The sequence below is a fragment of the Zootermopsis nevadensis genome, unplaced genomic scaffold (genome assembly GCF_977971745.1).
Source record: "Zootermopsis nevadensis isolate Lab colony 2312 unplaced genomic scaffold, Znev_1.0 Znev_ptg000010l, whole genome shotgun sequence".
NCBI lineage: Eukaryota > Metazoa > Arthropoda > Insecta > Blattodea > Termopsidae > Zootermopsis > Zootermopsis nevadensis.
The window spans coordinates 5976391-6000175 of record NW_028259142.1 but is presented as its reverse complement, the minus strand read 5'-3'; the positions used below and the strand labels follow the sequence as shown (position 1 = coordinate 6000175).

The 23785-nt window shown below is 39.4% G+C and overlaps 2 protein-coding genes across 5 annotated transcripts in view; one reads left to right on the top strand and one right to left on the bottom strand.

Moving 5' to 3' along the window:
- LOC110832228 (putative tRNA (uracil-O(2)-)-methyltransferase) overlaps nucleotides 1–23785 on the top strand; it is a 101456-nt gene that overhangs the window by 42434 nt on the left and 35237 nt on the right. The gene's annotated exons all lie outside the window — the stretch shown is intronic.
- LOC110832226 (uncharacterized) lies at nucleotides 720–21077 on the bottom strand. Of its 3 annotated transcripts, none has more exons than XM_087346342.1 (12): nucleotides 20873–21077; nucleotides 18962–19488; nucleotides 15118–17767; nucleotides 14322–14390; nucleotides 13079–13297; nucleotides 10930–11045; nucleotides 9216–9326; nucleotides 8341–8418; nucleotides 6431–6531; nucleotides 5799–5949; nucleotides 5083–5226; nucleotides 720–1936 (listed from the first exon to the last, which is right to left on the bottom strand). In XM_087346342.1, exons 2-12 carry the CDS (start codon nucleotides 19421–19423, stop codon nucleotides 1889–1891), a joined length of 4149 nt encoding a protein of 1382 aa, XP_087202468.1. In that variant the 5' UTR covers nucleotides 19424–19488; nucleotides 20873–21077; the 3' UTR covers nucleotides 720–1888. The 3 variants fall into 3 exon arrangements, with proteins under 3 accessions (XP_087202468.1, XP_087202467.1, XP_087202469.1); XM_087346341.1 differs by having other exon boundaries at nucleotides 20920–21077; XM_087346343.1 differs by lacking the exon at nucleotides 720–1936 and having other exon boundaries at nucleotides 4638–5226; nucleotides 20920–21077.

Below are 23785 nucleotides of genomic sequence, written 5' to 3'. Positions count from 1 at the left end.
TTTCCTGAGGGTCAGCTGCAGTCTCTTTGCAGTTATTCAACCCAACACATGTCTGCCTCTCCCTCTCAACTTCATCACATTGCTATTTAACTACGGTAATTTGCTGACAGCTGATGTGGATGGATAATTGTAAAGGAACTGTTTCTGAATGTTATGGATCTAACACTGAATGATATAGACTGTGAAGAGTGAAGATCTAAATGTGTTAGATTTTCTACTTGTATTTAATAATGACATATAATTGTCCTTATTGATTTATACTGTTGTGACCTTTAAGTGATGACACCTGCAGATATAAGTCTTTTCCATAAACCCAGCCAAGGTCGATGGAATTTTAAGGGTGATAAAAATCCGTACCACAACTTCCTTCAGAGGGGAAATAAAGCCGGCGGTCCCATGTCATAGATTTACGGCATATAAAAGAACCTTTTAAGCATGAACGAGATGTTTTGTAAGAAAAATTCAGTGGCCATTTCTCACCCAAGTCTCTCCTGATTCTCTACTAGATGTCTCTAGAAGACAAATCAGGATTGAGTAGAAATTGTGCAGAGGCAGTGGGCTTGCCACTCACTACTCATAAATGCACACTTCAAAGATATAGAAAACTCTCACTTAGGTGGAGGCCAAGGCTCGACTTTGGGCTGTTGCACCATAGAAGAAGTAGATATATTTTGGCAGAACCTAAAAAATAAAAATGGCCAAATATGTAGGTGTTTATCAAATAATTAGTTTATTATGCTGAATAATAAAATATAATTTATTGTGGGAGATGAAAATACAGGTAGCCCCAGATTTACGCCGGAGATGCATTCCTGGACGATCCGGCGTAAATTGAAATTCTTTTATAATGTAAATGAATTTGCAGTCAATGACATGCGTTCCCAGCGCCCAACCATTGACGAGTTATGTAAGTAAAGTAAAGTAAAGTAAAGTTTGTCCCACTATACGCCATGTAGGCGTTTGGGGTGAGAGGAGGTATAGCTCCTCTCTTCCTTGACCTCGGCACTAGATGGGGGTGAGTGGTCAGCATCACGCCCCGGCCGGCTTTACCCCCGGGAAAGGACCCCGGTACCCATTGTAGAGGAGGCTGGGTGGGCCCCAGAGCCGGTCTGGACGCAGAGGCTAGAGGAAAAATCCTCTGCCCCCGTCGGGGATCGAACCCCGGCCGTCCAGCCCGTAGCTAGTCACTATACTGACTGAGCTATCCCGGCTCTCGACGAGTTATGTAATGGCATTACATCTAAAGCTCTGAAATAACGTAAATAAAATAAAGGGAATTTAAAAAATGTATTTTATACATTTAAAATCGGCAATTTGTTGGTCCCCGCGATTGACTGCGATACTTTCATGTGACTGATGTGTACAGTCACCTCTGCTGTTATGCGATAGTTGTATTCAAGTAAGACGCCGACCTATCGAAAATCGCGTAGTAAAAATAACCCCGGTACCTCCGCTGAGATTAAATTAGTCATGAAAATGCATAAGAGCAAACTCGCATATGCAAAAGTTTGCATTTCAAAAACAGTTTTCCCGATTCATCGATCTCATTGGAGCAAATTCACGTTAAAAAAACAGTAATTGCAGATATGACTGTGTTTATAATTTTTATTCAAAATCAGCAATGTAAGTATTACGATTTAGTATAAGAAGCAGTCCGAGATGCATTGTAAAACGTTATAAATAATAGTAAAATAATGTTTCTTCACTTTTTGACTTGCTGGTTTCAAATTCGGCGCAAATTGGACCGGCGCAAATCGAGGGCTACCTGTAAATTGTTAATTTTATAAATTGCACAACATATATTCAAAAGACACAAACAACTTCAGATAAATTAAAACAGCCAAAATATTATCTATGCTGAACTTCAGCACTGCTGACAGGTTTCTCTTCAATTTGACCCATTAGGCATCAGGACTGGGGCTATGTATGAGCATGCCTGCAATACCAATTACAAAAGACACAAATTAGTAAGTAAATTCAGATGTACTGGAACTTAAGTAATGCGGTGTTTATATGATAAAAAATCATGTATTATTAAGACATGGTGATATAAATATGTATCTTTGTTTTAAATCTTTGACTAGACCCATAAAAATTAAACATCTATCTTCATTGCATGTAAAGTCCATCAGTGAACCTGATGCTGAGTTAGCTGAATGTAATCTGCATTACCAACACTAATCCAGATATACAGAGTAGCTGGAAATTGGGTGGGATTCTAGAGCTAACATTAAGAAAACTTGCATGGGCTAATTTTTTAACCAGCTGAACATACTGTCAGCTTCTCAAAGAGACTGCTCCATGGAGTACAATATTTTCTGCATTATCTTCAACTCTATTTTCCAGTAGGTTTCCTTCACAAAACTCTCGCTGTACTCAGAATGTGGCAAAAGGAATCCGTCATGTTAAATGCGAGTACCCCAAGGGGAAACTGTCCATTAATTCCCTTTACATATTCATGCTGCCCCTTGTCCGCAGTTCATGTCTAAGTGATATCTCTTCTCCCTGTCTAACCCAATCCAAAATTTGTCATTCATGATCTGCAGCATAATTAAATGTACAGTCATGGGATCTGCCAAAATAAAGCACTTTGCTGAGTGAGTCTTTCTTTCATCTGTTGCTTGCACAGGGCAAATGTTCATTGCCTTCAAATTTTATGGTGTGCAGTCCTGCATGACCTGTTATATATAGTCTCTTGTGCCTTCAAACACTTGGTATGGAAATACGTACAGTGCTGCCACTGTGTATGTTGTGTATTAACATACTAAGATCCGGTTGATAAAGGACTCTCGGGCTACAAGCCGCATCTGATGGCTGAATGGTGAATGAACCATTTCTTCCGCCAATGTTTAGAGAGCCATCTCTGCTGTCATCGTCAGGGCAGCTGCATAACAAAACTGGTCCTCTGTAGCGCGTTTATTCACCATTCAGCCACCTGACACGGCTTGCAGCCCAAGAGTCTTTCATCAGCTGTCACAGTTGAGAGTTGGATTGTATACAGCCTTTGTAATAACATTGAGACAGTGCTGTCTTGTTCAAAAATCAGGGTCGTATGAAGGAAACGAGAAAGAAAAGAAGGAAGGAATAAAGAGAGAAATACCTGCTCTTGTATGAAATAGAAACTGATGTTTCCAATTAATAGTCTATAATGGAAATGTGTAGCAAAAAGAATTTAAAGGCAGTGAACATTCATTTTCTATATACTAGAGCAGAGCGCTCCTTTCGGAGCTCCTCGGGGGGTTGGTCAAGTTTTTAAAACGCAACCAACCCCCCTTCGGGCGGGTTGGTTGCGTTTTAAAATCTTGAGTAAGAAACTAAACCAACCCCGCCGGATGGGGGGTTAAAACACTTGACCAACCCCCCCCCCCCTTCGGGGGGTTAGTTTAGTGTCTTATTCAAGTCATTTGTTTACTCGGCATTGTTGTGTTGGTACAACAATGCCGAGTAAACAAATATAACGTAACTTTGTTTGATGACGTCATTTTTGACGACAACGGGGAATCAGAAATTTTTATCCTTATCATATATTTTCATTGTCATAATCATAAATATTAGACCCCAGGCATGTTGTGGCTCAGAAGCAACCTTTTTCTCTTAGTCTAGGACACTCTTCAACTCAATAAATTACATGTGATGTGTGTGTCTAAATGTTCTATTGCTTCATGGTAAAATTTTCAGATTAATTCTACAGCATTTGGTGTTACAGGCTGTCATTAAATGAATTTTAGAAATTCCATTTCTGTCTTTCTTTGGTCAGCTATATTTAAGGTGACAAAACAAACATTTTGGAATGTTTATTCTTAAGTTTATTTTGTATTAATTAAATTTTGTAATTTAAATGGATAAAAATTTATGCATTTCAACTTGTTTTTTAAGTAGGCATATACTTAACCAACAGCATGGAACAGTCTCCTTCTTGAGAAACTGATATTTACCAGCTAATCAAAAATTATTTGCTTTTATGAAACCTGAATATTGTTTATTTTGTTTATAAGTCAGCCACTGGGCTCTGTCCTGAGCCTGATGAATCAAATCCACTACCACCCACACAGAAGGGCATGGGATGTTAGAGTAGGGAATTACTTTTGGAAATATGAAGATGTCTGTTACAGTAAAACAATCCACACACACACACACACATGCCTGAATCTGAATTGATGGGTGTTTGAACCTTGTCCATTGTCTCATGTTACAAGGTCTAATATCAACCACTGATTGTGATAAGTGATTGAGATTTGCTTATTGTAATGGACCTCAGTAGGTACCCTTCCCCTTCACTGCACCTGAAGATAAGGATAGATTCACTCCTCAAAATGTTATGTTACATGATCAGATGATGGATAATGTCCAAAAACCCAATATTCCAGATTGTACAATCATCAGAACTGTAAGGAATAAATGCCTAAAGATTGGAAAATGATATCAATGATGAAGTACATTGTCAAATATGGGGACAGATGACAACAATTATTCCGGAGATTGGCCAATAAAACCCAATATTCCAGATTGTACAATCATCAGAACTCTAAGGAATAAATGCCTAAAGATTTGAAAATGATATCAATGATGAAGTACATTGTCAAATATGGGGACAGATGACAACAATTATTCCGGAGATTGGCCAATAAAACCCATGCTAAACTTATAATGACTGGATTTATTAATATTAAGTTTGTCATGTAGAACATTGTAGATGTATGCATTATGTGTTAACATTTGTGCCAGATGTTTATGATATAATCTGTTTCTTTATAACATTACCTCAGGAATTTTTCATTTATAACATACATTTCCAGTGGTCGACAACCCTCACATTATTGTTATGTTTTCCTCTAATTTACCATGACTAATATTTTGGAAATAACTGCTGTTTATGGCCATAAACCTTCTCGTGAGTATGGCAGTATGAATATTTAATCTCACTGCATGCATTATCTTAGTTATAGTGAACAAATTCCATCTGAGCCATAAAATTCTTAATTGCAGTAGCTGCTTTAAAGAAATTCCAATACCTTTCAGTGGTAATAAACAGTGTTTCTACGTGCCATATACTAAAACATTAGACAAATCATATTTTCTAACCTCGTCATCACATATATTATATGGTGACAGAAATGAAATGTTGCTCATTTCCAAATCTTCTTTATTGAAATTGAACTGACACCCCAGATCTACCAGGCTTGGCATTAGCAGTTGTCTTCTTGACACTTCATCCCAGTTTATGCCCTGTAAGATGAAGCACACATGTTAGTGATTTGTACGAGAATATTGATTGTAGAGTAAACAGTGACAATGTAGAAGTGAGAATGTCTCAATTTAAAAGACTGTTCAACTGTGCAGAAATTAAAAGGATTCTGAAATACATGGTTTTGTTTGACTACTAATGTTGGGCTGTACCTTAATTTATTTAATAATATTGTATTTACCAGGATGTTTGACACATACTCAAGCCTTCAAGTTTTAAGAAATTTGTTAGTAATTTTATCCAATGCACCGACCTGATAGTAGCACATTATATATCGTATTCCTGAACCATTTTCTGCGATGTTACTAGGATCTCAGTGCTAGGCCTATGACATCTGTTACACATTGGTTGTTATGTTGGGAATGTAAATCAAAATTTTTGCTTACTGAAGATATAAGAAAACAAATTATCTATAAACAGTGCCAAAAATCTCAAACTGTGTGCATCTTCCCACTGTAGTTGATTTTCTTACTGTATTACATGGACAAGACAGTTCAGAAATGAAACATGTATATATAGCCTATTATTATACAGATGTGGTAAAAGAACTCACGTTAAAAAATGGATGTTTCTTGATATTCTGTGCTTCACCTTTCACCCCGCCTAAGCGAAGTTTTGGGTCCTTCTCCAGCATTCTCCTGATAAAATCTTCCTCTCTGCCTGTAAACCATGATGGAATGGCTGGTGTGTGATGCAAAATGTTGCTGTAAGAGAAAGGTCCATTCTTGCATTTGCCATTAGAATTGGTTAAACACGCATTTACAATTAATGTTTTTAATGACTGTCAGAGTTTTTATAAATGGCCTGGTGAAACTCTAATTTGTTTGGAGATCTCCAAGCTACATAGTACAGTAGATAAGAAAGATAGTCCATCTTAAACATACATGTTTTTCAGCTTCTGGAACTCTTTCTTCTGTGTGCCTTACATTCAGTTGCGGTCAAGCACAAACTTGCTTTCTTAAAGAAAGTGGTCATGATTGTACTTGCATATATATATATTTTTTTTTTTTTTGTGCCAAAGGTTAATTCTCCAAAGTTCTCAAAAGTTTACACCTAATTTACTCCCATTAAAACAAACAGTCATGTGTTAGAGATGAAATAGTTTAGATAGAAATTTATTATAAGGAAAATGATGTTCACAGGAAACACATATATCAGAACTCTTCCCAAACACTACATACTTACTAATAGAGTGTTGAATTATTACTATCATCGTCATGATAAAAGGGATCATGCCCGATCATCATTTGAAAAGCCGTAATCCCCACACTCCACCAATCCACTTCCTGTAACAAGTCAAATTTGTCGATAAAAACTGCAATAAGTCATTTCATTTCTTCACACTCCTTCACATTTTTACAAGGGTCTCCACAAATAGAAAATTTGTTAATTAGAATGAACTGTGTGGTGGTATGGTAGTAATGTTGTGTCATGTTGCTCTTCAAATAGTTTTTATAGAATGAACTGGTTCATTTCTTCCCTACAGGTTAATAAGGAACATTCCTAAGTACGATAATGCTTTTTCTTCATTTATCTGTTTCATGTAGTTATCAGTTTTATTCCTAGCCGGCCAGAGATTGTGCTTAACTTTCTTATGGTTTTCCTCCGAGTGCTCAGTCAGAACGTTAAGAATCGCTTTATTAACCATTGTTTACAATTGACATTATACAGTCATGCCATCATTTTTTACATTGAATGACATCGGCAGTTAAGTCAGGCAAATTAACAGATGTCATTAAATTCCATTCAGCGATTATCGAAATGTTACACAAGTGGTCAAACATGAAGCAAATGTTTCTCTTTATTTGAGTTCAATACTTGTTTATATACAGTGTGTGCACGTGAAATGTATACTAATTCATTATAATAATGCTCATGAACCGAAAGGTATGGGAATTAATACCAAATGCATTTGAGTAGGTTATATGATCAAGTTTATAATTCGTGCTGCTTTATTTTCAGTGTCTTTGAACCTGAAGCACTACACTCATAGTTGTTAAAATAGCATCTCAAGAAGACGAATTCCTCATGCTTATATTGGAAGAAGAGTGTCCTATTGACATGCTGTTGCAACAAGACAGAATGTTTTCACATTTTCAGAAGGAATTGATAGACTCTTTCAATTGCAAGTTTCTAGAGAAATTTATTGGCAAGGGTGGACCTATGACTTGGCCACCTTGTGTGTCTGACCTTCCTTCCCTTAATGGTTTCTTTTGGGGGGGTACATCAAGGTTGCTGTGCATGTGCCAACACTGGCTTCCACTGCGCCTGAACTTGGTGGGAAGATTGGCTACAGTCAATCCAGACTTCCCTAATGTGTGGACTGAAACTGAGTACAATTAAGTTACCTGCCAGTCCAGCCCTCAGTGAATGATTGTAATATGTAGGTCTAATAAACGTCATCATATAAACTCCTGAAATACATTTAGTTGTCATTACCATGCCTTTTAGTTGATGACTAATATTCCAGTAAAATGGAATGTATTTCATGTGTCCACAGAGAACGTTTAGTTTTTAAAGCTTAACCTGTATCTGAGTTGTTATAGCCACCACCAGTGTACATGCTTCAAGGTCACAGCAAAACTGTACATTTCAACACTGAACATTGGAGCCCAGGAAGTGAAGACAGCTGAGAACTCAAAATACAGCAACACTGCACTACAAAATTAGAGCTGTGTGGTAGGGGACATGAGGTATTTCCATGGCCTTGAAGTATACAATTTGGTGATGGCTACTGCAGCTTTCTTTCTGTTTTGGCACAAGTGAACACTTCATGTTTGAGGCTGATCAGAGACAAAGTCTAAAGAACACTTATTGTGAATTTCAGTGCCTGTCTAGTACTTGGCTTTTAAATTCCACTATATATGTATCTCATCGTGCCAGATGCAAGACAGGTGACTGCACCGCAATCACTTGAATGATTCTGTCTCCCGCAATGTATACTGACTAGTTCATGCATGTGTCGTTATAAATTCCATAAAGTTACTACTCAGATTATTATAGTGCGTTCCCTTGTTAGATTATATTAATCATACATTTGGTTCAGTTACGTAAAACTAAGAGATCATTATACTGTTGTTGTGTTAGATACTTACATAGCTGTACCCTTTGCCGAGGATTATCTCTGGTGCCATATAGAAGCTTGTCCCACATTGTGAATACGCATGATCTTTCTGTTGATGGAAACAACACTTTTAACTGTGACAGGAGTTTCGGACACAAGGCAACTGGAAACTGTTTGGTAAAAAATTTTGATCACCTCTAAACGTGAAGACCATCAATGGACAGTCCTGAGCGAGTTCAGTCACTTCCTGCCTTCAGAATCCATTTTTCTCTAAGATGGTATGCTCCACTTTTCTTAATGAATTTTGAAGCTGGCTATTCCCAAGAGATTTATCCACCAGTGTTTTGAAGAATTTCTTCTCTCGCTACACATCCCACCCACCCACTATAGGTTATATCCTTAACTGTGACAATACTTGGTGGACTGTATGAACCACAAATTTTCTCATTATATAATATTTAAACTAGCCCCTTGCATTATCCCTTTCAGTTTCCAGTATTTCCCTTTTCTTAAAACACTTGTACCTGCTATTCATTCTTCAAAGCAAGGCACTTGTTTAAGTATGTTACATAGTTAATGCTTGGTATACTAGACAGGATGTTAATGGCTTCTGAATAAAGTAATAGTAATTACTTATGGAACTCGAAGAGAGCTATAGGCATTAGAGTAATACACTTCTGAGTTCACAAATTCAGGCCTTAGTTACACTATATTTTAACAGTGCAAAAATGTGTGGTCCGATTTCAGGCACCTGAAACCTCTCGACTCTTAAGGGTCTTGGACCTTGACTTGCCTCAAATATGAAGTATTGCCTGATGGACAGCGGTCCACATAGAGCTTACATATCCAGCCTATGTGTCATTGTATTTAAGCTCAGAAAAATATAAACGATAAAAAGATATTTACCTGTTTAGAACAGATGAACTGTTTGCACAATCCGTAATCTGCAACAGCAATATGACCTTGAGCATCTATCAATATATTTTCTGGTTTTATGTCCCGGTGTATGACTCTAAGCTGAAAGAAACAAATTAACAAATAAATTCCTTGTACAGAATGGATAAGAGATGAGACATCTTGTAGTGAGATGTAGTTTCAGTATTTTGCTTTTCTGCTACATGTCACTCGAACTAAGCTGTCATATTAAATATTGTTATTGATTAGGTTACAAATGTGACTAGCCCTAATCAATTTTAACTGTGGCTGTGGCTTTGAAAGATTCTACATTTTTATTTCAGATTTTGTTAATATGATCAAAGAGAAGAATACAATACTCAATGTAATACAATGGCATTGTTCTACACTATACACAAAATATATGGAAAGAGAGACACATTAGAATTCAGAACTTACAAAGGAAACGGGTAGAAAGAACGAAAAACTAAATAAACTGAAACAATGGAAGAAAGGGGGGGATCTTGTATATGAGGAGTGGACCAGATGGAGGCCTTCAGCACCTTCCGTCAGCAGTAACAGACCCTAGTTTGAATGGTCGAGGCTCCCGCCACGACAGAACCCCGTTAGCGTTAGCAAAATTCCCGTTTTAGTTATAAGGCTCTGTTTACCATTTCCAGGAATGCGTTTTGTACGCAGGAATGGTGTTACCTAGGAAGAGACGATATATTGCGCTTGCGCAGGACTCCGCCCTTAGTTAGCTTTTTGGTGGAGGCCTTCAGCCAAGGTTAGAACTAGAGAATTGCAACAAATGTGATACGAAACTTTCTGGATTCAAACTCAGATATCCATCCAACCAAAGTTCTAGAATAGGATATGTACCATGGTACAAAAGTTTATGAGTTAAGGAAGTCCTGGTTGACAAATTCTTCACTATGCATGATTGAATGCTAATGACATTAGTGAGCCTGCTAGACATCTGCTTCATGTCATGTGACAGGCTTGTGTCAAACATTTTCAAAGTGGATAATTCATAATAGTTGCCTATATCAGATAACCAATAGTCCTGTGATTGGATATGTCACTTTTCCTCATCTAGCTTCTCTCTCCATACCTAGTCCAGTGGGTTCAGAATGCAGGCCCATACATTACCAGGCAAACAGTTCTGCAGTTCATAATAATTGAAGTCTTATAAATAATTAAGTAAATAAACAAAATTCAGAGAGGACTAGTCCAAGAGACGTAGGTATCACTATGGTGCCCAGTCTAGTCTGTGGCCACACTCCTGCTAGTGATCTGGAGGTTGTTATCGGGCACAGCCCAGGTTACCACAGTTTTCGGAAAGTACAGATTTCATCATTGGATCATGCAACTGCACATTTTTATGCTAAAAGTGAATAGTCAGAAGTTCTATGGCATCCAGTTATTGTACAGAAGTAAATTGTAATTGACTACATAAACATGATAATACTAATCAAAGATGTGCTAATTAAACCTGAAAGAATTATTTATAAGAAATTAGCTGAAATTATGCAATAAATGCAACTACACTTTATTATTTCAGACTTTTCCCACAGAAATTATAAATATTGATATGTAGTCCAGAAACGAAGTATTGAATGAAATAAATATTCTTTAGCCACACAAGCAGTTAAGTGCTTTCAGGCGTTATACTGCCTTGTTACACATTTTATTGGAGAGAACTGCAGTGCAATTGTTCACCTACCTTATGGAGATATTCCACAGCCTCGATGATTTCCGTAAGGTATAATCTGGCTTTGTGAATTGAGAGCACTCTCCTCTTTAGCAACACATTTAACAGGTTGCCACCTGCATAATAGTCTGGAATAAAAATAATGTAACCTTGTTACCATGATTGCTACAAGAGGTCAGTGAATCCTAACCTAACCTAACCTGTGGCTCTACAACCTATTGTGGGTATTGGACGCCTCCTTTAGGAGGTTTCTTGGTCTTTGAAGTGTGCGTTTGTGAGTAGCGAGAGACGAGCCCACTGACTGCATAATTTCTAGCCAGTCCTGGTTTGACTGCCATCTAGCAGTGAATCAGGAGACTTGGGTGGGAAATGGCCGCTGAATTATTCTTATGAAACATCTCGTTCATGCTTCATACCACTTATGGGAATGGCAGTGTACCTGGGCAGCTTAACACTTATGTTTCATGGCCACATCGATTCCCTGCTCAGATAGACGTGTGTGTGTGTGTGTTTGTATTTTTTTAATGGGTAAACATTACTCAGACTGACTACAGGATGTGGAATCATAAAGTACAAAACATAGAGATGGGTAAAATTTAAATTATTAATTTGGTTTCACAAACAATAAACATCGAATATAGTAATATTAAAGTGTACACTGAAACCTCTACTAATAAGACCATGTTAATGATTGTGACGATGACCGGTACAATATATGTACAAAAAACTCTAAAAGGATTTTTTTAATCGTCTCTGGTCAATACCTGACCGTCATGACCCCTTTCGGGGCGCTCATGCGGAAGTACCACGGTGGGTTCGCACTTCCTTCCGTGGCCAGTCTTTACCAACCAGACTGGAAGAGGAGGACGGACAAACATCCATGCCTTTAGTGGGATTCGAACCCACGGTCGCAGCGGCAGGGCGCGCGAGGACCATGCCTCAGACCGCGTGGCTACTGCAGCCGGCCCTAAAAGGTTTATTGGTCCTTTTTAAATTGTCCCCAAAAACTATTCCATATTTCAAAACAGATTGGAAGTAGGTGAAGTTGGTTTCAGAGTGTCAGTATTGACAACATGAAACATGATCTAACTACATAACACTTAAAGTCAGAATCATTTGTTCAGCATGATTCTTCCAGTTTAGGTGATAATCAATTTTCAGACTGCAAAATATTGTATTTGCTGACTCTTCTGCGTATTTTCCATTATATACAATTCATAATGCACATTGTGGTGCATTATTTGTCACACACTGTATTAAATTTTATCTAAATCTATGGCCACCTTTTTCGCAGTAAACCATTTTCTCATATAAGAGAACTGAATTTGCCAATGTACAGAAATTATCAAACTTTTTAATAGAATTTATGACACTAGTGTCATCAGCAGATATGTGTTCTGGTCATTTTGTTATGAAACATCCTTTATGTAAGTTATGAAGAGTAAAAGCCCCACAATTTACTCTTTGGAAATTCGCTAGCTGCTTTTATTTCCATTTTTCCTTTCTATTTATGAGATATGATTTATAAATCATTTCAGCAATTCCCTAAGTGCCAATAAAATGTAGTCCTCAATATTTAATAATTTAAGCCATTAATACTTCTTTTAGATCACATAATACTCCTCCAAGTTTCGCTTATTTATTAATGCCTTTTAACAAGTGTTAGTTCGAATCCGCCATTCTCAGTTGATAAACTCCTGCTGAAGCCAGACTCTTCCTGGACTTAGTTTGCATATAAAGGCTTAATCTATTCTACATAACCTCTAATACATGAGACAAGGTTAGCAGTACGGAAGGCCTGTGATGTACAGTTAATATACCATTGAGATTTTAAAATGTTTCAGCAAAATACTGTATAGATTCCATGATGCTTCCATAGTCCCTGCTACTTCAAAATACAGAAAAACAGTTATACCCAAAGAAAATAATACTAAACTTGTGATTAACAATAACATTTATAGCTTTATTAAGTCCTATATCTTGTCCAAAATGCCTATGAAAGACTTCTCTTACTGTATGTAATATGTGCCTACTTAAAATGATGTATGAGGTCTCGTAGCAGCCCTCTCGAAATTTATTGACCAACCCTTCTTATTGCTGTACTTTGCACTCCAGATCTAAAACAACGTTGAGTCAAGTATTGTTTTTTTTATGCACTCACCTTGTATGAGGCAGACTTTTGATTGTGTGTGAAAGGCGTAGTAGAGTCCCACCAGGAATGGAGACACCTGAACAATTTTATGTATGTTACGTTCCGTACGATATTGTTTGTAGCCATCTTTTTGTGACTTTATTTCTTCTTTATTCATTGTTTTCATAGCGTACAATTTGCCATTATCTGCACCGCCTTTTTTACAAACTAGGTAAACTTTTCCAAAACCTGTAACAGCACCCAGTTATAGTTTATTTTACTGTTTGCTCAACAAAAACCTCTGATATTTGAATACTCTCTCCCTTCAGTTAGATTTGAATTCTGTGTAAAATCAAACCTTCATGACTAAAATTATATTTATCAATACACATTCCATACAAGCCTACTGTTCAAGAAGCACTAAAAGCACTCACCACCAGTGACATAGATGTTGTAATTCCAAATGATTAGAGCCTTCAGTTTTAAATAGCTACTAACATTGGCCTCATAGAACGACAGAAACAAGATGAAATCCCAATTAACTATGTGATATTTTTAGTATGAAATTATTATGATATACAGTTATTTTTATTTTTATTATATAACTGGCCCTCTTATAATATTTATGTTGAATCTTCTTTGGAGGGTATTTGGCCCAGTAGCATGAATTCTATAAAACAATTTGATTAATTTGCAGCTTGCAACTTGGATAACACAAGATAATTTTTGCAGTCCTTCAATGAATGTTGTTTAAATAATATTCAAGAATGAAGAAATGTTATTCAGCGGTGTATACTCTATACTATTTTTACTAATTTATAATTCTGACCTTGATAAAGTAAAATAATAAAGGTACATACTTGCATCTGTTACTCATTTATCAATGGTGATCCTGGGACATTTTAGTATAATGGTATCACAATGTAAAATTATAAAAACATATTAACCAAGTTTTAGCTCTGAGTTTAAGAAGTTTATGATTCTGTTGCACTTGTTAAAATTTGCACATGTTTGAGTATAGTAACTCTTGTAACTGATGTTTAAAATCATTCTTGTTTCTGCAGTAATGTTTGCATAAATATAACTCCTGTGACTGATCCTAAACTGAGGGTGAGCTGCACTGTCCTTGCTTCCATTTCAGTTGTTTCTTCTGAATTACTACTGCAGTTATTTTGCCTATTGATCTGGAGGGGTTCAGGAAATCAGGCCCATGTTCCATAAGCATAGAAGTTCACTTTTAATTTGCCAAATTTTTAAAGAAAATTACATTTACCTCCTCTTCCTAGAAGTTTCAGCGGCTCGAAGTCTCTTAGTCTTGGAAGGCAAGACTTTGAACGTTTGACTGTAACAAAGTATCTTAATTACAGGCAATCCCTAAGACAGCTTGCTTTTAATCTACAAACATGATTAAAGGAATTTATGCAGTAAACTATGTAGGCTAATTCACTCACTGAACAGGATGTTCAATATAATTACGGAGCAATGCCAGCTCATTGCAGTCTCCTTCCTGATCTATGTTTAAATATTGTTTTATATATATATTATCTCAGTCAGGGGTCTGCATAACGGATAGTCTACTGTCATGATGGCTACTGTTTTATTCCTGGCAAAGATTTATTGTTTCTAAAATAGATCTTTATTTTAAACTGAACATTTTAATAGTAGCCAAAGCATATTATTTTATCCATGTTTACCTATAACTACTAATATTACAGCCATTGCAGTCTCGATATTTATCATTTAGATCAGTAATTAGTTGTAACATCCTGTGCAGCCTGGCAATAATGTGAGGAAACAGTGCATTAGGAAGATGTTAAATACAACCTGTAAGGAACACACGATTGTTTTCTCTTTCCTTTTTTCGCAGTTTAATGTGAAACAACACATTCATGCGTAAAGCTTAGAAGAAACAATGAACTGAATAGTTAGTGCATTACTTTTTTCAAATCTATTTTTGTACAACAAACATGTCTTTGTTATGACACTAAAAATCATTACGTTACATGCCACAACAGTTAATATATTATTTCCTAACAGCAACCTGGTTTGATACATGTTTTGTCACATACCTGGGGAATTAAGCACTTTGGCCTGTTTACAGGTATGAGCTGGTGGTTCATCTCCAAGAGGCACATTCCTTGCTCGGTTTTGTCCATTTTTGTCAGCGCTCTTGCCGCTAACGTCCTCGACCAAGTCCTCTCCACAGTCTTTGGCCCAGTCCTCAATGCTGGCCTTGACCCAGTTCTCACTGCAGTCCACTGCCCAGTCCTCACTGCATTTCTCAGAACAGTTCTCACTGCACCTCTCAGCATAGTCCTCACTGCAGTCCGCTGCACAGTCCTCACTGCAGTTTTCATCCCAGTCCTCACAGGTGCTCTCAGCACAGTCCTCACAGCAGTCCTTAGCCCAGTCCTCTCTACATTTCTCAGCACAGTCGTCACAACAGTTCTCGGCCCAGTCCTCACTGCTGTTTACAGCACAGTCCTCACTGCAGTTTTCAGCACAGTTCTCACAGCAGTTCTCAGCACAGTCCTCACAGCAGTTCTCATCACAGTCCTCACAACAGTTCTCAGACCAGTCCTCACTGCAGTTTTCAACACAGTTCTCACAGTAGTTCTCAGTACAGTCCTCACTGCAGTTTTCAGCACAATCCTCACTGCAGTCCTTGGCACAGTCCTCATTATGATACGTTTCACTGTCCACACTGCGATCTTTGGCCCAGTCCTCACTGAAGATCATAGCCCAGTCCTCATTGAAGATCCTGGCCCAGTCCTCACTGAAGACCCTGGTCCACTCCTCACTGCAGTTCTCAGCCGACTCCTCACTGTAGCTCTCAGCACAGTCCTCACTGAAGACCCTGGTCCAGTCCTCACTGCAGCTGTCAGTATGGTCCTCACTGCAGCTCTCAGCCCGGTCCTCACTGTAGCCCTCGGCACAGTCCTCACTGTAGCACTCAGCATGGTCCTGACTGTAGCCCTCAGCATGGTCCTCACTGTAGCCCTCAGCATGGTCCTCACTGTAGCCCTCAGTACAGTCTTCACTGTAGCACTCAGCACTGTCCTCACTGTAGAACTCAGCACTGTCCTCACTGTAGAACTCAGCACAGTCCTCACTGTGACCCTCAGCACTGTCCTCACTGTAGCCCTCAGCATGGTCCTCACTGTAAGCCTCAGCACAGTCCTCACTGTAGGCCTCAGCACAGTCCTCACTGTAGCCCTCAGCATGGTCCTCACTGTAAGCCTCAGCACTGTCCTCACTGTAGCCCTCAGCACTGTCCTCACTGTAGCCCTCAGCATGGTCCTCACTGTAAGCCTCAGCCCGGTCCTCACTGTAGCCCTCAGCACAGTCATCACTGTGACCCTCAGCACAGTCCTCACTGTGACCCTCAGCACAGTCCTCACTGTGACCCTCAGCACTGTCCTCACTGTGACCCTCAGCACTGTCCTCACTGTAGCCCTCAGCATGGTCCTCACTGTAAGCCTCAGCACAGTCCTCACTGTAGGACTCAGCACAGTCCTCACTGTAGCCCTCAGCATGGTCCTCACTGTAAGCCTCAGCCCGGTCCTCACTGTAGCCCTCAGTACAGTCTTCACTGTGACCCTCAGCACAGTCCTCACTGTGACCCTCAGCACAGTCCTCACTGTAGGCCTCAGCACGGTCCTCACTGTAGCCCTCAGCACAGTCCTCACTGTAGGTCTCAGCACAGTCCTCACTGTGACCCTCAGCACAGTCCTCACTGTGACCCTCAGCACAGTCCTCACTGTAGGCCTCAGCACAGTCCTCACTGTAGGCCTCAGCACAGTCCTCACTGTGACCCTCAGCACAGTCCTCACTGTAGCCCTCAGCATGGTCCTCACTGTAAGCCTCAGCCCGGTCCTCACTGTAGCCCTCAGTACAGTCTTCACTGTGACCCTCAGCACAGTCCTCACTGTAGGCCTCAGCACGGTCCTCACTGTAGCCCTCAGCACAGTCCTCACTGTAGGTCTCAGCACAGTCCTCACTGTGACCCTCAGCACAGTCCTCACTGTAGGCCTCAGCACAGTCCTCACTGTAGGCCTCAGCACGGTCCTCACTGTAGCCCTCAGCATGGTCCTCACTGTAAGCCTCAGCCCGGTCCTCACTGTAGCCCTCAGTACAGTCTTCACTGTGACCCTCAGCACAGTCCTCACTGTGACCCTCAGCACAGTCCTCACTGTGACCCTCAGCACAGTCCTCACTGTAGGCCTCAGCACAGTCCTCACTGTGACCCTCAGCACAGTCCTCACTGTGACCCTCAGCACAGTCCTCACTGTAGGCCTCAGCACAGTCCTCACTGTGACCCTCAGCACAGTCCTCACTGTAGGCCTCAGCACAGTCCTCACTGTGACCCTCAGCACAGTCCTCACTGTGACCCTCAGCACAGTCCTCACTGTAGGCCTCAGCACAGTCCTCACTGTGACCCTCAGCACAGTCCTCACTGTGACCCTCAGCACAGTCCTCACTGTAGGCCTCAGCACAGTCCTCACTGTGACCCTCAGCACAGTCCTCACTGTAGGCCTCAGCACAGTCCTCACTGTGACCCTCAGCACAGTCCTCACTGTGACCCTCAGCACAGTCCTCACTGTGACCCTCAGACCGATCCTCACTGTAGCCCTCAGCACGGTCATCAGTGCAGTCCTCCCGAATGTCCTGTCCACCTTCGGCTTTCTGAGGTTTCAGGCTATCAGTCTTACCACGTTTCTGAAAAAGAAAAGTTGTGATATGCATTTTAAAGTCTAACAAATCTCAAGTCAGATCATCTCACTGACAAAGTTACAAAAGTCATGATGCATTGCTGAGTCTGTAACTTTAAAAAATTAATAATCGTTCTGAAAATTTTGTTTACACTTGGCTTATTACAGAGTACCAAAAAAAGATAGAAATATTTCACTATTACTTGCCACATTAAGTCCAGTTGTGGCAATGGTTGTGGATAACAAAGAAATAGGACGGCGACCATCCTTTGGTACTTGTATACCCGAGGACCCGCTGAAGATATGAACATGAAATGTCCAATAACAATCTCCATGATACACAGAATTCGTTCTAATTTTCGTCTTGTGGTTCAGAATTATCTGATAGATATTTCAGACTCTTGTTTGACAGGAAACTTAGCCCTCTGGAAGGGACGGGAACAGAGTCTCTTGACCACACATGGCCTACCATTGCACGGGAAGAAGACCACCCCCTTATGCCAGACAATCAACCTTTCCAGACACACGACGCACGATACAGTGGCCCTCAGAGGGAAAGAAAGCAGGACACAATCCTAAATACATTAATCATGTTATTTTGGTGATAATCCTTGAATTGGCACAATAAGGTGACTAACATGATGGTGGATTTATGAAACGGTTGCTGAGAAGATGGCGTTTTCCTGAAGCGTTATTACTCATTTCTGTCTGATTTCAACATGTTGTGGAACAAACAAGGAACGTTCGCTTGGAGAACATTATAGATATTCCTAAATCTGTGCGAAATTCAAGGTGATGTTAGCAAACAAACAGTTATTGAAACACATGATTCTGTTAGAAATGAATATCAGAAAAGTAAAGTTTCTGAAGTGCTTAAAGTTTCATTTAACTGATTTTCATTCTATCATGTTCAATCAGCAACAATTTCGCTTCGTTTCCTGTCTCACAAGCCCTGACGTTCTAGGATTTGAGGTTTTCACAGTGCGACTATGAAGATGGAATCTTCTGGGTTCTTTCGCGATGTAGTCTGGTAGTTATTGAACGATGTATCAGTGGTGACTGCAGCTTCCTTCATTACCTGCTGAGGAACCTGTAAATTCTACCAGACTGAGCTGCACAACAACCCAGAAGACAGCCATCTTCCCTTGAAGTTCTGTTTAAGCTCCACAGACTCTCGACGGAATGGAAAGCAATGTGTTACCTGTTTATTCTTGATGTTGTTGTTGTTTGCAGCACTGAGATGCCCCACTGCTTCTTCATGTGTGTAAACTATGACGTCGTCATTATGAGAGGCAAGAAGGTTGTCGATTTGCTGCTTAAACTTCTCATTTTCAGCCGAGATTCTTGCTACAGCCTCACTCAGTCCGTTTATAGTTTCCTGGGCTCTTCTAATTTCCCTACGGTGTTTTCCTTCCACGTCCATCATTTTATCTTTCATTTTCTGAATGTCGAACTTCGTCGCATTGGCTTTATTTACTCTCTCTCTAAAACTCTCAAGTTCTTTCTCTACGCGAGCAAATTTCTTTAATATCTTTTCCAAAGGTAATTCGTCTCCGTATTTTGGTTTCTGCTGAGCATACGTCAAAGCGTCTCTGAAATTCTTAATTTCTTCTTTCATTATCGTGCATGAAATGAGTTGGTTTCGCTGACTCATTTCCTCCATAACCTTTTTCGTTTTCCCGCTTTGAAGATAATTTCTTGTCACTAATCGGGTTTTTCCTTAGGTACCTGCAGTAAAAAACATGTATCAGATTACCATCCAATATTTTTATAGTATTAGTGCTCTTTAAAATTCAACACGAGATTCAGAATACATTTAATAAAAATTTATATGTATGATTATATTTATATTAATAAACATTTTGCTCTCTGACGGACGCATTACTTCTTTATTACGTTAAACGTTAAGTGTGTGTATTAGTAGGTGTGATGTTGATCAAACATATTTAAGAATTCGGTAGCATATTTAAATACAGATGATGATAAGATCATTTTAATAGCTTTGATTATATGCTAATACAGCATTTGAAAAAATGAAGTACGTATTTTATAGGCAGACATTGTTCGGCCTGCTGATAAAACACTTTTAATGCATCAAGAATATTACGTGTGTACATTGATGAATATAACAGCACTGATTAATCCTTATCATTCGTTATATACACCATTTTCAGCCTGTTTTGTGCACAACCCTGTGCCTCTATTTTGTGACATAAAGCAGTTAAAATTACCCCTGGGTTTTCTCTGAAGCGAGAACGTAGTTTGTATTTATTATTCATCCTTGGACGCACTGGCGTATTATAATTCTAGATACTCCTGTACCCTGTTCAGAAACCAGTGAATTTCCCATGGTTTTCTCTAAAAGAGGAACACTACTGCATTCAGAATTGACAAAGCTCGGTGTCTTGTACATCCCTGTGCCTGATTTTCGAAATGCTCGGACTTATGGGGCCTTAGCTCAGCCTGTGGTTAGTCATTGGAACAGACGCCAGATTTCGCTCTAAGGTCAGTCCATATGGGACTTATGCAAATGTACATTGTTCCCTTGCTCAAACCATATGACTTTTAACAAAACTATGTGACAATTATTTTGGTCTCAATAACTGAAGTTTTATAAAATTATCTATGACTTTAAATATAAATTGTTTCGAAGATAAACTCAGTTGTGTGGAGCGGCAGGGCCATTTTATTATTGTAGTTTAATACCAGCCAAAATCTTTAATACAAAGAAATACAGTTTCTCACATTTTCCACGATACGGTTCACTTTTATCTGCGGCCGTTGGAGAAGAAATGAATAGTCAATGCAGGCGGCGCTAGCAGTAAGTTTGCTTACCCCTGTCTCAGAGTATAGTCGAAATCGGACTAGAATCGAGTGCTCTGGGCTGCAGGGCAACTGTGGTTCAACGATATCAGCCGTTGCAGAAATAATTTCCTCTGGGATTTGCAAAGATTAGCAAGTTTAAGATACGAAAGGATTAATAAAACCTCCAGTTACTTTCGATACATACGCAATTTTTGATCTTGTAGACAAACCGAGTTAACATAAGCAGTTGATGAAACTCATGTATAAAACCTTGAGTCTGCCATTTACCACAGTGCAGTTCACATACCTAATGTCGCCGTCCTGGCAGAAATCTGCTCTCTCTTTATTACTTACACGACTCTTGAAGGCTTGTCCGCTCAAGTTGCGTATTAACTTTGTGGTAGTGGTTGACGGAGAATAAATGTTCAATTTCTCTTTCTGAATACAGTCGCACTACCAACGACTTCAAGCGCCCTTCCTGTTGTGGTCTATGAACATCCACGGAAACGGAAGTTGTTTGTTTACAATTTAAGAGAGCATCAAAGCTGATTATTATTGTTGACACAGCTGCTATTCTTGTTGATTGTTGGCAATTACAATAATAATCAACAAATTGTGTTCCATTTTAGCTTCTTTGACGGAATTGAATGCTACACATTTAAAATCTAACACGTGCATTTCTGTTCACATCTCGACCGTAACTCGATAAATATTTACGAGAGCAAAACATTTCTCTTAACAAAAGTTTGATTTGAAAAAATTGTACCCATGTTTAATTTCCAACTTTATTTTGGTCTAGCGGATAGAACGCTGGCCTTGTAATCCTGCGGTCTCGGGTTCGATTCCCGGCGGTGCCCGAATTTATAACTTGTGTTGGGCAAGGCCGTGGTCTAGGCAACACGGAGTTTTCCTCCGGGGGCTTCCCCGGTTTCTCCGTAGCATCCCAACAATTACACAGAAGAAGGCAATGGCAAACCACTTCTGGATCATCTGCCAAGAACGTATATGAACAGGTCCCAGTCCGAGAAAAGGATGGAAGGATCCTGTTCATATGGACCTGTCCTCAGACAGAACACTAAATAAAAAAAGTCGGCTACTTATCTAAATGCCTGTCTGCCAGAGAGTGTATGATTTCTGTTGCTTTTATGTCTGCGGTGTGTACAAATAACTGACGAATACTTTGCTGGGCTTTTGCCAAAGCTACCATCTTACTGAAACCTGTTTGAAAATGCAGCATAACTTCAGAATTTATTCCCTCTCATATTTCAGGCAATCCTTCAAGAAAACTTTATGAATTATAGATAGAATACTGACAGTCTGATAACAAGATGGAGAAACAGTAAGCCTGCTTTAGGGTACAAGTCCAATATCTGTTTCTCCTCAAACAACAGTTTGAAGTTCATCATTTATGGTATGAAACTTACATTCAGTGTTGTTGATCACATCATCAGTGGTGAGTGCTAAGATGCTGCCTGGGTTCTAGCACCGTGTAGTGTGGCAGAAAGGACCTCTGAAACGGTAGATTTCTAGCACACTACACGGTGCTACAACCCAGAATACAGTCATCATAATGTTGGAAAGAGGCAGCTCAGTTAGAAACAGAATTTATATAGTCAGCGGTATTCACCGCTACGGTGGTCTAGCGGTTAGAACGCTGGCCTTGTAATCCTGGGGTCTCGGGTTCGATTCCCGGCGGTGCCCGAATTTATAACTTGTGTTGGGCAAGGCCGTGGTCTAGGCAACACGGAGTTTTCCTCCGGGGACTTCCCCGGTTTCTCCGTGGCATCCCAACAATTACTCCATTCACACACAGAAGAAGGCAATGGCAAATCACTTCTGGATCAGCTGCCAAGAACGTATATGAACAGGTCCCAGTCCGAGAAAATGATGGAAGGATCCTGTTCATATGGACCTGTCGTCAGACAGAACACTAAATAAAATATATATATATGTATATATATATATTGAAATGAAGCTGGTCAGGAAGATCATTATCTGGAAAGATCTATAATGAAAAAGAAATGTTATATTTGGGGCACTATTATCTGCATTGGGTTTAGACTGTTTATGTAAATGGGCCTCTAACACGCTCTTGTCCACTCACCCCAAAACGGATTATTTTAAACATTAATAGATACGGATCAGGAGTGGAATATTGACAGCTGGCAACCGCAACTGTCGGTGATTGTACAGTGGCGGTATTCAACCCTAGCGGTTCTGTTGCTTGCATGTTGAAGGGTCATTCGGCAAAAAAGTGAAAGGAAAACGTGGAACGAAAATGTGTAAGATCCGTACCAACAAATCGACAACAATGGTTACCTATGGAACGTCGTGTTTACTTGGCATTGTTGTTACCTAGGAAAACGTGTAAGATCCATATCAATAATGTGTAAATATGGACCGACAACAATGGTCAGATTTCGTGCATTGTTATGTTACCTAGAAAACGTCATCTGTTTACTCGACATTGTTGTGTTACATTACTGCCGTCAACAATCCGCTTTCGTTATGGCTGAAAGAGCTGAGCTGTGAATCGCTTGTAGAAGAAGTGCGTCGTAGACTAGATAATTTTGACATTACATTACATTTCCTTGCATTACATTACATTCAGCTACCTTCCTTTCATTGTATTTATTGCTTAAATATAATTTAAATACAGAGACGCATTTACGTCAGATTCTCCTGAACCGTGGTTCCACTGCCATTTTGACGTAAATACGTCTATAAGGAAGGGTCATTCGGCAAAAAAGGGAAACGAAAAAGTGTAACTTCATTGTTATGTTACCTAGGAAACCTCATCTGTTTACTCGGCATTATTGTTACCTAGGAAACGTCATCTGTTTACTTAGCATTGTTTTTACCTAGGAAACGTTACATTACATTAAAATACATTACTTTACATTACGTTCATCTACCACACATACCATTTCTGGATCATCTGCCAAGAACGTATATGAACAGGTCCCAGTCCGAGAAAAGGATGGAAGGATCCTGTTCATATGGACCTGTCGTCAGACAGAACACTAAATAAAAAAATCATGAAATTTGCCTCATAAAGGCCCACTGGATTGTTCGTCATTCAGGGATGTGTTATAAACTGTGCCAATTATTTTAGAAAAAATAAAAAGTTGTGATGGTAATATGGGATCTAACCCATAAACAAGATTTATATTTTAACTTGTATATTTTAATTATATCATGTTGTGCCTTTATTATTGCA